Raw genomic sequence first — 14479 nt, 5'->3', positions numbered from 1 at the left:
TTAACGTGCTGCATTAGTTTCAAAGTGAGAATTATGCATTTCCATCTGGACATGTTAAATTAGAGTTTAATTTTTCTTTCGTATTATTACTTTAATATTCATATGTGTGTTAGATCCAGAAAAAAATCAAGCAACAAATTGGATTGCATAGGTAAGTCATGAAAATAATTTTAAGCTTAAAAGATTTCTACTATTAAACGAGTTTTATTTTTGCGGTATTATATTTGCAATTTATTTTTCAGGCCAAGGCGTATATGATAAACCAAGAACAAAACGCTTGGTTTCAAGGCCAAGGACAAAAGTAAAGTTTCAGGAACAGTGGATGGAGCAATTCCTATGGGTGGAACCTGTTCAAGATAATGAACACGCTGCTAGATGTATTATTTGTAGTTCTGATATCCTTGTAAATGCAACGGGTCGTCATGCACTCAGAAGCCATGCTCAGGGAAAGAAGAACAACTCATTATTGCCATTTCTGTACGATTATATGAACGTTTTTCTACTCGAGTTTTTACAACTTCTTTTCCTGTGTGAAGTCGTTGGCTCTCCCGGTTCATGTTCAGAACCAATCAATCTAAAAAAAGAAAGAGCAGGAGACTTTTCAGCACGTATTATCTATGACAGGCTCTATAGCATTTCTGTTGGCTTGAAATGCTACATTAGTTGTCAAATTTCCTTTTCCGATGGTGATGTCGCAAAAGCGATACTGCTTCAAAATATCCACATTTTGCCACCATTAGGGCTAACTGGACGCTTCAGCTGATTTATTTTTAAATATATTGCTTCTAAAATCTTAGAAGTGCGTTGAGAGAATCTTAATAGCTCTTATAATTACCAGGATAATAATAATATACTGCAATAAAAAGGTTTTCGCCTTGAACTTTGTATTTTAATAGCTAATGAGCAGTGATAGAAGATATCCTGTCTATTGAAGTGGTGTTTGGGCGTTTAAAAATTGACTTCTTTATATACCTAAGGAGAAGGTTGAGCCCAAAACTCTTCTTCACTTGGCTTGGCTGCTATCAGATTCTGTCTTGAAACTGAGAACATCATAAAAACTGTAACATCATAGAGAGATGTTTAAAGGCTTACTTGAAAGCTAATTTTTATATCTATGCGATTTTTGTAAATTCAATTTAATTAACGCTTCATAAAATTTCACATGCCATCTACAAATGACACTTTGGGTGTCCTTTCTGGAATTTAAAGGGTGAGAAGTATGAAAAGGGTACCATTACAATCTATGGAGGAAGTCCTAAACTTGAAGTTTTCAATCCTCCATCTAGCGTACTTCCACTCCCAGCTCCATTAATAAGTTTCATACACCGTCTGCTCACCTGCAGAAACAGGCTGCTAGTTCTAGTTGCTACAGTTCTAGATTAGTGGTGTCAATTCACGAGAATTGTCTAGAGAGGGTGGGGTAAAATGTGTTTTCAGGATCTAGGGGGGGGAATAGTTTTTCAGTGAAAATACTAAAAAAAGCATAATTCGGTGAAAATTTAAAATTTAGGGGAGGGGAACACGCCACCACCCCCGCACTGCCCTCAATTGGCGCCAATGGTACTAGCAGGCAACTGCAACATTGTATAGAGATATTCAAAGGCTCAATTCAAAGCTGTTGATCATATCAACGTGTATTTTGTATACTTATGTTTGAAAAGAATAAAAAAGAAGGCGCATGAAATAGTAATAGAACTTCGAGTTCATAGTTATCTTATTGCCTTAAATTTCTAGAACAAGTGATTGGGATTAGTGAAAAGTATGAAACAAACACTGTAAAATTGGCCAAGGTTAGGATTTTTCTTTGTGGACATGGTAACTAGATTCGAATCCTGATTTTTTGTAAATATACATTTGTATTCTAGCGCTCCGCTTGCGGTAGTGAAAAAAGATGGCACTTTAGTGGTTCCATGCGAAAAGTGATCATCCTCGCTCATTGTGAGGGATTGTAATAATCCCATGTATGGTTTTTGATCACGATGATTCCGATGGTTTAATTCCCATTTCTATACTGACCTATTCAGTTCCCCAAAAATGTTAGTTCGAAAAGTAACAATAATGAAAATATCCTTTGTTAACTTCCAAATGCTTTGCAGCATTGCGGCAGAACAATTGGGATAATGAGAACACGAATTCATGCAAACTATATTAGATACATATCTTAAATTTTTTCAGATTTCTAAAATCTGTTTATATTTCATATAATATAATATTTCATTATTTTTATATATAATTTTATATAGTATTCAAATTTTTGTCTACAAGGCCCCAAAATAAGAAGGATAATATGTTCCAATAGACTCTTTATTTGACAAAAAATGCAATTTTTTTCAAGTTACTGTTTAAGAGAGATGCGAACCGGAACCTATATTTAATGACTTATTTTAACAAAAACTCATTTTGACTTCTATAGTTTCTTTGCCTAATTTGGAAAAGGATCTTTTTTTATATAGGTTATTTGATATATTTTTGGAACCTAAAAAGCTAACAAAAACCAATTTAAAAAGAAAACAAAGTTATATGATAAAAGTAATGGGTGAGGTTGGACTCCAAAATAAATATTGTTTCCCGGTTTGTGCAACATGTTTTGAAAAACTGTTTCAAACAAACTGACTTGTTATGTCTCCCTATATTTATAGAATTCTAGAAAACTAGCTTCTCACTGAAAATTAAACTTACTTGAATTTCTTAGAGAATTAAAGTTGTATAGTAATATTTATTGATTTCATGGCTGCTAAAAAACTATTGTTAGCTTTAGGAGTTAGTCTTTTATTTTCTGCAGCCACTTAACGATTATCTGTTCCTAGTCCTGTTTGGCTGCGTCGGCTTAGATATGCTGGATAAACTACAAAATATAATGTTTAACGTTTTAAGATATAACTCCACACATTATTTTCAGCAGAAAAACTTTGTTTAAAAAAAATTAAAATTCCGATCTCATTCTCTGCTTACAAGTTGCACTCAATAAAACCTGTAGATGGGACACATACAAAAAATACAGTGGAGCAAACAGACAAATGCAGTTTAACTACTTGCAAACACACTTGCCAAAACTATAATTCAAACAAAACAAGCTTAATATATCCTGCACGGATGTTATTCACTTTCTGAGCCCTTATAAGTAAACATTTTAATGATATTAAAGTTTTTGGTCTTATCTTTGTCTAACGAAACAAATAATTGAAGAAAAAACGGGTTTAATTTTTTTAAATAAAGCAGTGACAACAAAATAAAATAAAAACTACACTTTAACTAACAAAAAATAAAACTTTAACTAACAAAAAATAAAAATACTCCGAATATTTCGGCCCCACCTCCGGGAGCCTTTCTCAACGGGAAAAAAAAAACAAAAAGGGAGAAAATTACAACAATTTAAGACTATTTTTAAGACATTTTAAAAATGCCACGACAACTAAACCAAACTAAAAATATAAACAATCAAATATAAAAGAAACAAGAACTCACATTTTTAAAACAAACACTCCCGCACTTGACTGTAACTTTAGAAAAAACTGCAATAATTGTTTCTATTGGCACTTTCCTCTGCCACAATCGCTGTATAAATGGGGATCTATCAAAAATGAAAAATATAAATACTTGTAACAATACGAAAAAGAGGTCACCTAACCTTATTTATCTTTGTCTAACGTATGTTGTCACGGCTTTTCTTTAAGGGAAATTACAGAAACTAATTACATAGAACTCTGTTTTTGATACATTTGAAGAAGCATTCGTTCTGTGAACAGCTGTGCATTCTGAACGAAAAAATAACCTTTTTCTGGATTTTAATCAAAAGTTTTTTGGCAAGTTCTTATGAACTTATGTTACAATCACTCGCCAATTGAAGGTCACTTGTGAAACCTATCCGGCGAGTTTTTTGCAAGAAATTAGACACTTTAGACATCAAGAAGTAAGAATATAATTAGAAAATCCGATATTTATTGTCAATCACGTTGCAATAGAGGTGGCAAGAGAAAAGTAAGCAGAAGGGGGTGAACTAGCTGGTAGCAAGAGCCGTGGTGCCGGCCGGGCTTGTCCCTTAAATTTTGGGGACAAGGTAGTCAGCCTTCAACGCTTCCCTTACTTCTTTCGTCAGGAAACCACCAGAAAAATGGTGGTTTCTATACATGTGTGTCCAGTTTTGAATTTTCTGCAGTGGAACATTACAAAAGAAAAACATTCAGTTATCAAGATGGCATCAAAATTTTACGCAAAAGAAGCGATAAAGCAGGCACAGAATGTGTGAAGAAGTGCCTTGAAATTTGATTTTCTTGAAAGGTGCAGAGGTTCACATCCAAGCGCAACATTTTTGGCAGGTTTCCATGATCTGTTGAGTGGTTTTTTAGCGCGCAAGGAGGAGCTACCCCTCTTTATTATAGTTGATCCTTGTGACGTAAAAGTTATGCCTAATGAACCAAGCACCACTGTAGCATCTCGTTTAAACGAGTGCGTGAGGATGTTAAATTTTCTCGTTGAAAAGCAGGAAACCTCGATACAGCCCCCAGCCCCCGTAGTCTGGCGGTCAGTACCAGCTGTAGTGCAATCTACTGTTCCTGTTGTCTTGAGCTATGTTTCGAGCAACTTGAATATTCGAAATCCAGCTAATCAACGTGAGTTTGTGGAAAAACTTGGTTGTGCTGATACGGTCCAGCATATTCTGGCTAAAAAAGACAAGATAGTAATGCATATGTCTGACGAACAATCAGTGGCTGCTGCTGTTGCTGCAATACCGGACATGCTAAATATTCGAGCGAAGGTAGTGAGGCACGAGTATGCCGGCATTATCAGGATGGACCAAGATTCTGAAGGTTCATGTATATCTATTCTTGTTAACAGTGTGAACAGTGCAACCAGACTCGGTAATACGTCCGTAGTCCAGTTAAAATTCATATCGAAAGATGAATTAGATCGTGCTGTTAGACACGGAACCAAGATTAAATATGTGTTATTTCGAGTTGAGTTTGCAATCGAGAAACTGATGCAATGTCACAATTGTCAAGGCTTTGGTCATTTTACTAGAGATTATTCTAAGTAATTCAACTAAATGTGCCAGTAATCATAGCAACCTTGACCTGCACTACCTTTACCTGTGCCAACTGTGATGGCCGTCATCGAAGCAACAGCCAGTCGTGTTCTAGGGTCAAGAAGCCTGTTCGAGGGCCCGATGTTTGAAATGGAACTATAAGCCGTGTGTGTTAATATGGCCTGTAGTCATTGTGAAATTGTTTCCGCATTTTTTCTGAATATTAATGACGCCTGGGAGAAATTAGGAACTCTTGAAAACTTCTTATTTAAGTATGATATTGTCTGTTTAACCGAATACTTGCTCAATGTGGATAACTCTTCGATGCTATAAGTTTTGTCTGACCATTTATTTTTTCATTATACCTGCTTAAAACTACTGCTGGTTGTCCATCGGGTGGCATATTAGTTGCTGTAAATGAGAAGTTTAGATGTAGTTGTCTTGAGTCTAGAGATCTATACCTTGCAGTTAATTTAGGTAGTATTGTTCTTGTATGTGTTCATATACCAACTAATTATCAAAATTCTACATCTAGCCAACAACATGCGTCAACTTGTGCCTCCCTGTCAAAATTACTGCATAAAGTTATCAAATAAATTGTTTGTCATATGTGGCGACTTCAACTCAGACCTCAAAGATGCTGCTGCACCCTTTTACACAGTTGCTCCTTTCTTCAATGCCAAGCGACGTATTTTTGCTTTCAAGTCCAAATCTTTCTCTTACTTTCAACATTCTTGTCACACTTCCTATCTTGATTTTGTCCTCTCAAAAATTTTAAACTGCAAACTTCAGTATTCTCAAACTTCAGAGTGTCATTGTTGACGTATCTGATGATATGTTAATAAGTGACCATTTAAATTTAAAGTTTTGTATGGGTTTGTTTATTCCACAAATCAGTCAACAGCCTCAGTGGTTTTAGATGCATTGGGATAATATTGGTATACCACTATGTCAAAGTATTTTGGATTCTATGCTATCTAAAATCAAAATTCATTTTCGCCTTCTTTTTACAACGCTGAAGGGCAGCAGCCTTGATTTAGATTGCTCTATTACTGGGATTACTCATTTGATTAAAGTAGCCGCCTCAGTGGCAGTACCATCTGAGAGAATTAGGGCTGGTAGAGGAAAAAAGGCTGGAGTGACCACTCAGAACTACACCTTGCAAAGGGCCGTCTCAAGCTCCGGTTTAAGATCTGGGTGGATTGTGATCGTCTCAGATCTAGTTTAATTTTTAGGGTACTTAAATCGAGTAAAATAGAGTACCAGAAAGCTGCTAAGTCCTGCTATATTCAACAATGCCATTCGCTGTGCAACCCACAGAATACCGCATTTTCTTATCAAGCCATCTATTGACGCAAGCCACCTTTCGTATGGCTTCTGCTAAAACTGAATTTCTCGTTTTTGGTTGTCATCACCCTCCCGATTCAAAAATACAGGTTTGCCCTTACTCAATTTTTGTCAGTACGCCTCTCAAGTACCTTGGATTGCATCCAGGACCTCGATTCAAGCAACGAGGTCACAAACAATAAATGTTTTGAAAGAGAAGTTGAGAAAGTCCTCTGGACGTTTCTCTAGACTTAATGGTCAGTTTGACAAAAAACAAAAAACAAAAAAAAAACGCTTGGTTGGCTTTATAACTCGCTTTTTGCTTCCCGTGTATTTTTTCTGGTGCCATTATGGAAGTTTTTTACATCGTCAGAACGTCAACAAATTCGGTTTGTCTTTTTCAAATTTTGTAAGTATTTTCTTCGTGTTCCTATTTGGTCCCGTAAGGGTTATATCTCCAAACGTTACGGAGTTTTTTAGATTTGTGATAAGATGGATGTTTTAAAAGGCAAATTCAGACAGCGATCTGAGTCAGTCGTAGATTTTTCGTTGGGGTGTATGAATTGTTTGTGAGTCATTGTTAGCGTATGTTTTAGTGTTTGTGATGATAAATGTTTTTATTATGGACATTTTCCATGCTCCTCTAAGTGCATTTTTGTATCTATAGAGGTTCAAATAAATTATTATTGTTATTATTATTTGTCTATAGGTAAATTGTAGATACAGGAGAGGAATAGTCAGTTGGAGTTCATAGCGCAAGAAATTAAAGCTTAAATTACAACAGCAGAAACACCTCCACTTATATTTTCTGCCTCAGTGGTCGTCAATACATAAAATAAAATAGGGCTTGGAATCAGACCTTTAATTGAGCCGGATTGCATTTTACAGGATCTGTGAACACACCGGTGGAAATGTTCACATGCGAGGGACTATTTGAGTACGAATAAGCTAAAAGCGCAATAAAATAAGGACTAACAACAGAACATGGAAAGCCAAGGACTGAACCATTAAATAAAACGGAATAAACGTGTCGACGCTACGAATTTCTTCATTTACCCAACTGAATTTCTCCTCTTTGCAGACCGATTTTTAGACAACCAAACCGCCCGTGCTCTCATTAACGCTTTACGATAAATTTTTGAAGAAGTATTTTCCATAAAAATCAGGTTTTTTTTTAGTTTTGTATGACTAGTTATAGGCCTGTAGCTGGAACAAGTTTTTGCTTTATTTCCCTTTTTTATAATTGCACTTAACTAAGTCAGTACAGAAAGACGTGGGAGCCGTGTAGGTGTAAACGCACGTTATAAAAATTGCCGTAGGCCTTCCACATGCATTAGTGAGTCATGGATAAGAAGGGTGGTAGTGAGACCATGAGCACCTTTATCTTTACTGTGGTTTATCTTAGAGCTGAATTCGCTAGCCACCTTTCTTGTAATTAGAGAATGGTATCTTTGCCTGCGTAAGAAGTCTATTTTTCATCTCGGGAGTTATTTGCGTCATTTTCTGGTTCTGCATCTTTGGAGCTGAAGAATCTTAGAGCAGTGTCTAGTATGAAACTCAGCTGGTATATTGCTTATACGAGTGTTATCTGGCTCTTACTGTATTAACTATTCCTAAAGGTTGCACGAGTCTTTAAGGATCTCAGCTTATACTTTTTCTATTTCGTCTACTTTTAGGTTATTTGTCACTTGTTGGTAAGATTTCTCTGTACTCCTAAACATGGAATAAAGACGCTGGGGCGAGTAATAACAAAGTCTATCTATAATTCATAGGATAGTTTAAAGCGGTCTCTTGCAGCTTTCACTCGAAGTAATATGCTCCATCCTAGCTTGCGTTGTAATATTCACATTTGTATTAATATTTCCTGTTGGCAATTTTTATGGAATGCAAAATAAGACAGATACTTGTGGTATTGAATCTCATTTAAAAAGGAAGACCAAGCTGATTACTAGCAGCTCGCTCCCGGTCTTCGTGCACACAAGACACAGGATGGAAATTAGCTTGCAAGTAATCGGTGTTAATTTCGATCCTGGAGTTGTTGATCTAAGTCTCTGAATAGTCTTTCTAGCCTGCTCTGATTTCATTGGGAATGAAAGAAAACAAAATGTAGCAAGATTCGGATTGGGCTCAAAGGCACCACATAGAACGAATCGACTGTCACCAAGACAAAAAGTACTCTAAAAAAGTGACAACTAGATTCAGAGATACCGGAAATTTCCACATTCAGATTTGTTCCCAATTATTCGCTGCAAACCTGAAGGGACCGGAAATTTGGCGACCAGAAGGTACTCATCGCTCTCCTCTTTCTCATTAATTCCACTGCTAGATCGGTCATGGGCAATTGTTTACTTCGCATTTTCCATCTGTACATTTTGTATTTTACATCTTATGGAAATCTGTACATTATGGCATTTTCCATCTTATTCCTATAGGTATAATCTTTACTGTAGCTTTTTTTCTATTGCTGACTTACCTTAGGCAAACTTGATCGTTCAAACTTAGGCAACTTCGTCAAAATTACGTTCCTTGATTCTACGTTTCTGATCACCGGGATTATGTCAGTCAATAATTTTTTTTTGCTTAGCACGGAAGTCAAGCCAAGTTCCCGAAAAGTTGCTGTGACACATGTAATTCATTTCCGTATCGGGAAAAGGAAGGCTGGGCATTGTTCTTCGAAAGGTATCGAATTTTTCAAATCCTTTACTACAAATCTCAAGATTTGAAGTATTTCGCTACACGGACAGTCAAAGCTGTCACCAAATTATGGTATAATTTTGAGATCTTGGAAGCTCTCCAAATGGTAATGGTTATGTTAAAGTCTGTTATATTTTGCGCAGCCTTTTAAGCCTCAAACATATCATCCTTGACTGTATCCAGGATAGCAAATGTATTCCACCAATCCCTGGTTAATTTTAAAATTAGATCACACTCTTTTTATTTTGGGCACAGGACCCCCCCCCCCCCCCGAAAAAAAAAATGGAGCCAGAACCACCAGTTTATACAGTACTTTCGAATTTGAATCAACTCACTATATCTAAATATTCTAATAATGAAAAAATTGACTTGGTTGTTAAATATTAGCCTAGTGGAGTATGAAATTTCTAAAGCATAAATGTTTTGCTAATTTTATTTAGTGAATCTTTCCTTTCAGAACTGCAGAATGTTTCGTTTTTTGGCTTGGAATATTTCACAGATCTTTCGTTTTTTTTCACATATCACTTTTTTTAGGTGTCCTGGAATTGTGTATGGGTGCAAAGTTTAAAAGCTTCTTAGAGCTAAAAAGATCTGTTCATCAATTCTGCCTTCAAGAAGGAATTCGTGTTTTTACGAAGGATTCAGTTACAATTAAAAGGGCATTGACTGACAAGAAGATCATGAAAAAAGCTCTGAAATGTGATCCTCGTTTGATGTATTACAAGCTAGAATATAGCTGTGTTCAAGGGGGTAAAAAGTACAAAAGGAAATCAAGTGGAGAAAGAAGTTCGTCGTAAGTCCCTTTTTTTATTCTTCTAAGCTGTAGTCCAGTGCCATTTCGTGTCAAACAAAGGGTTTGACGCGTAAAGTTTTCATTCCTTTTTAGAGTTGTCCTCTGCTACGGGCTTAAACATTTGGCCAGAATTTGAAATAAAGCTGAATGTAAACTGAAAACAACAAGTCGGAAACAAGTTCAAAATGTGGTTCAGGTTCTTAATAATGACTGTTTATTTTTTTCTTTTTATTCTGCATTTATTTTGTTGATACTTATTTTTAATTTATCTGTGTGGTTCTTTTATTGTATATATCTACTATTTACTTTATCCGAACTTTTCGTCTTATTCATTTTTATCACACACTCATCGGTGAAAATCAGACAACCCGTGATAATGTTCAAGAATATGTTGTTCCAGTTATAATAAAAATACCCTTGATCTCTTGTTTTTACCCAGGATCTTCATTTAAGAAGAGAGGGAGTTAATCCATTTTGGAGAAGTGGTCGTAAGGTCAACTGTGGAAATGGTCTTCTCGAGTAAAAAAAAACAACAAAAAAGCAACAACAAACAAACAAACAAAAACGCCCAGTTTTTTTGCCATTTTAGGAGGAGGGGGCTCAAAAAGAACCCTCTCCCCAACGCGAATCCACATCGGTATAGTTCTACGTGTTCTTCCCTTAGAGCTCTACGGGTATACCTCTAACTTTCCAGTGACATATATCTAGCACGCTTAGAACTAGCGAAAGAAAAACGCTCTAAATCGTCCTTGGGCGGAAAAAGCAAACCTGAAAAGATTTTTACCAAACCCACTGGAAACTGACTTCAACCCCTGCCTTGGAAAGTAGGTTCTAAATTTTAAGCTCTGTGTCACACAGGCTACAGTTATAGTAGAAGAGTAAACACGTTTACAATTTATATACCACGGTACCATCTATCATTTTCTGGGACTAAGAGTCTTTTTTGGAAATAAAAAGGGACTTGAATTACTAATAATTAGCTCGTAGCAAATGCCTTGAAATCATCTATCTAACGTCTGTAGTAAAACAAGTCGTGGGCTATTTTGTTTCTATTGTAATTCTAAGCAAGCTTATCATTAAGCCAAATATCAGTTAATACAGGTTGCTGTTTATAAATTAGAGATTAACCCAGGTTTGCCAACTAAAGTTTTACTGCCGAGATAGGAAGTAAATTCAGACCTTAGCGTTGTCTGTTTTCTTTCTTTGAATGTTTTATCTAATTCTGACGGATAAAGCAACCTTATGATATACCATGGGTGTATGCTATAATGTTATGTTTTATTCAAGCCAATTTGTCTTAAATGGAAATTTTTATTCAACATATTTCTCTCGATGCAGATGTTTAAAGTATACAGTCTAGATCTGATTAGAGGTTGGGGTGGAGATAGCTAGTGTAAAGGAGAGTGCCGTACTTCAAGAAATATATGTAAAGCTTCAGTTTAATATATCACATGTTTTTTTCTTACCTATTCGTCCAAAAATATTAAAGCAAGGAAGTCATTTGGAGACAGCCAATTAGATATTTGCTAAATTAGGGACTGTTTTACTAAGATCAAGTTTTCATGACTGTTGGGACCTTCGGCCCTGTTCATCAGAAAAAAGCCCTATGCGTAAATTTAACTTAATTTATCTTCAATTTTAATGTTTAAACCTCGAGTCAAGTTGTTACTACAAGACGTCTTAACAGAATTCGATAATTAATTCAAGCCGAGAAGTGTCTACAGCGATGAATCATACATCAAACAGTTCGTGGTAACGTACTGTAATTAAGGAGCGGCGCGGCTCAATAGTATTTGAAACTCTAAAAAACGGAGTTTTGATACCAATAGGTACATCAAAAGAATCGCATTTTAATGCTGATTTTAAATATATAAATTTCATCAATTTTCAAGAATTTTCAATAAAATTTGCCTTCTTTTAGAAAATAGGGAAACATCCCCTAAAAGTTATAGAATCTTAACGAAAATCACACCATCGGATTTGTCGTATCAGAGAACACTACTGTAGAAGTTTCAAGCTCCTATTTACAAAAATGTGGAATTTTGTATTTTTTTTTTACCAGAAGACAGATAATGGATGCGTGTTTATTTGTTTGTTTTTTGTTTTGTTTTTTTTTTCCCAGGGGCGATCGTATCGACCCAGTGGTCCTAAAATGTCGCGAGAGTACTCATTTTAACGGAAATTAAAAGCTCTAGTGCCCTTTTTAAGTGACCAAAAAATTGGAGGGCACATAGGCCCCCTCCGACTCAATGTTTCCCCCCAAAGTCACCGGATCAAAAATTTTAAATATCCAATCTGTTCAGCTTAGTAAAAAACCTAAAAAACCTTTTGGGACGACCTAATCCCCCACAGTCCCTGAGGGAGGGGCTGCAAGTTACAAACTTTGAACATTGTTTACATATAGTAATGGTTATTATGAAGTGTACAGACGTTTTCAGGGGGACTTTTTCGCATCGGGGTGGGGATGGGTTACGTCCGAGGATCTTTCCGTAGAGGAATTTATAAGGAGGGGAAAGAATTTCCATGAAGGGGGCGCAGGATTTTCTAGCATTATTTAAAAAAAAACAATGAGAAAATAAAGTAAAAAAAAATTTAACTTGGAAGTAATGAGTAGCATTAAAACTTAAAACGAAAATAAAATATTACGTATATAAGGGGGTTCGTCTCCTCCACAATACCTTGCTCTTTACGCTAAAGTATTTTTAGTGATTTCAACTATTTATTCTGCGGCCTTTGTGCTTCAGGGGTCATTCTTAAAGATTTGGGATAAAGTTCAGGCTTTAGTGTAAAGAGCGAGGTATTGACGAGGGAGCAACCTCCTCATATACGTAATAAAAATACACAAATATAGAAGTTCGTTTCTTAAGTTAATCCGTAAGGTACGCATGTTTATTATTAACAAAACGGTTCGTACAAAAATTAAACAAATCTAATTGCATTTTTAAGTAACCAAAAACTGGAGGGCAACTAGGCGTCCTTCCCCACCTGTTTTTTATTATCAAAATCGTCCGATCAAAACTATTAGAAAGCCATTTAGCAAAAAAAAAATTAATATACAAATTTCGTTTTAATTATTCATGTGCGGTGAGCCAAAATCAAAACATGCATTAATTCAAAAACGTTCAGAAATTAAATAAAAAGAAACAAGTTTTTTTTAACTGCAAGTAATGAGCGACACTAAAATTTAAAACGAACAGAAATTATTCCGTATACGAAAGGGGTTTTCCCCTCTGCATCGCCTCGCTCTTTACGCTAAAGTTTTTTTTATTGTTTTCAAAAGTAGAGTTGTTACAGAGAGTCAAACTTTAGCGTAAAGACCGAAACGTTGTGGAGGGGACAACCCTTTTCATATATGGAATGATTTCTGTTCGTTTCAAGTTTCAATGTCGCTCCTCACTTGCATAAAAAAAACTTGTTTTTTATTATTTAATCTTCAAAGGAGACTGGGTAATTCTAATTTCGACTCAGCCATTCAAACAGAGGTCCAGAGCACAGTGCGTAGAGGCGCGTCTCAAAGTATATTTATTAATTGTAAGAGCTTTGAGTTTTAGTTCTTAAGTTGAGTTTGAAGTGAATATGGCAAGCTCTTCTTTATTTTATACCCTTGACTTTTTGATTAGCCTAGGTAGGATTTGAAGCCTAGAGAGAGACTGAGATTAGATTTGCTTGGTATGGGAAGAGAATCCTATGCTAGCTAGATATATTAGTGGTGATCCAGGTTGTGGCACCCTTGGCCTAGAGATTGGCCTGTTTGACATTTCGCTCACGTTGCCATACCCTGTAACTGGGTATACCATAATAGGGTATTACCATACCCTGTATCTACATTACGGTAGTGGTAGCCACGAGCTTTCCACTTCAATACATGGTGGTGGGCTTCTTCTCACACCCAATAATCATATTCCTTTTTTAAGAAGTTCTAATTTTAGAATGTTAGAGGCTACTAGACCTTTCAAAGTTTTTTTCTGCATGAGCTGATAAAAAAAGCTAAGTTCTTCATTTTTTGAAAAAAAAGGCAGTGTCACAGATTAGGTGTATGACAAAGAAGGAAATACTCAAGAGAATCTACCGTAGAACATCTGAGACTTAAAAAGAAGCTAATATACGGTTTAATTAATCCATAGAATAGAATGCAATTTATTTGCGACTAGACCCCCTACGTCAAGGCAAAAAAAAAGAAAAAAACAAAAAAACTACACAGCAGTTACGAAATTCCTAATATTATCCTAGAGAAACCTAGCTCTATGATCCATTGCAAAACGGAAGAATCGTGCCAAATTTCCAGGATTATATTTGGTACAGAAATGGCAGTAGATCTGATTTTGTCCATAAAAGTGACAAAACTATCCAATAAATAATACCCTAGACCAGTGATTCTCAAACTATGGTACATTACCCCTTGAGGGTACGCACAATTTTTAAGGGGGTACGCGGCCGGCAAAAAAAAACAAAAAAACAACCCTTTAATTCTGGGACTAGCAAAGTTGTCAGAATTGTCCCTTACTGACTGTCAAGCAGCTTCAGTAGGGATACGTTGATGTGCATGCGCCACTAAGACTTATTCCTCCGAGTCGCTGTGTAGGCCAGCCAGTTTCTTGCATCACTGCGCTGCAATAGTATTGTCTTTTATCACAAGTTTGCTC

At 36.0% G+C, this 14479-nt stretch overlaps 1 protein-coding gene and 1 long non-coding RNA gene across 10 annotated transcripts in view; one reads left to right on the top strand and one right to left on the bottom strand.

Moving 5' to 3' along the window:
• The window catches only part of LOC136030606 (uncharacterized), a 311523-nt gene that overhangs the window by 216367 nt on the left and 80677 nt on the right, over positions 1-14479 (bottom strand). The window lies entirely within an intron of this gene.
• Positions 1-14479, top strand: part of LOC136030519 (modifier of mdg4-like) — a 66950-nt gene that overhangs the window by 45371 nt on the left and 7100 nt on the right. For 3 of the 9 annotated variants that reach the window (XM_065709621.1, XM_065709604.1, XM_065709612.1), the window contains exon 4: positions 9578-9836. In XM_065709621.1, the coding sequence (XP_065565693.1) occupies positions 9578-9836 (259 nt within the window). Of the gene's footprint in view, positions 1-242; positions 881-9577; positions 9837-14479 lie in introns of those variants that run through there. The other 6 variants (XM_065709567.1, XM_065709574.1, XM_065709558.1 and 3 more) reach the window with 4 other exon arrangements.

This window comes from Artemia franciscana, chromosome 1 (genome assembly GCF_032884065.1).
Source record: "Artemia franciscana chromosome 1, ASM3288406v1, whole genome shotgun sequence".
NCBI lineage: Eukaryota > Metazoa > Arthropoda > Branchiopoda > Anostraca > Artemiidae > Artemia > Artemia franciscana.
This window is presented reverse-complemented; position numbering and strand designations above follow the sequence as displayed.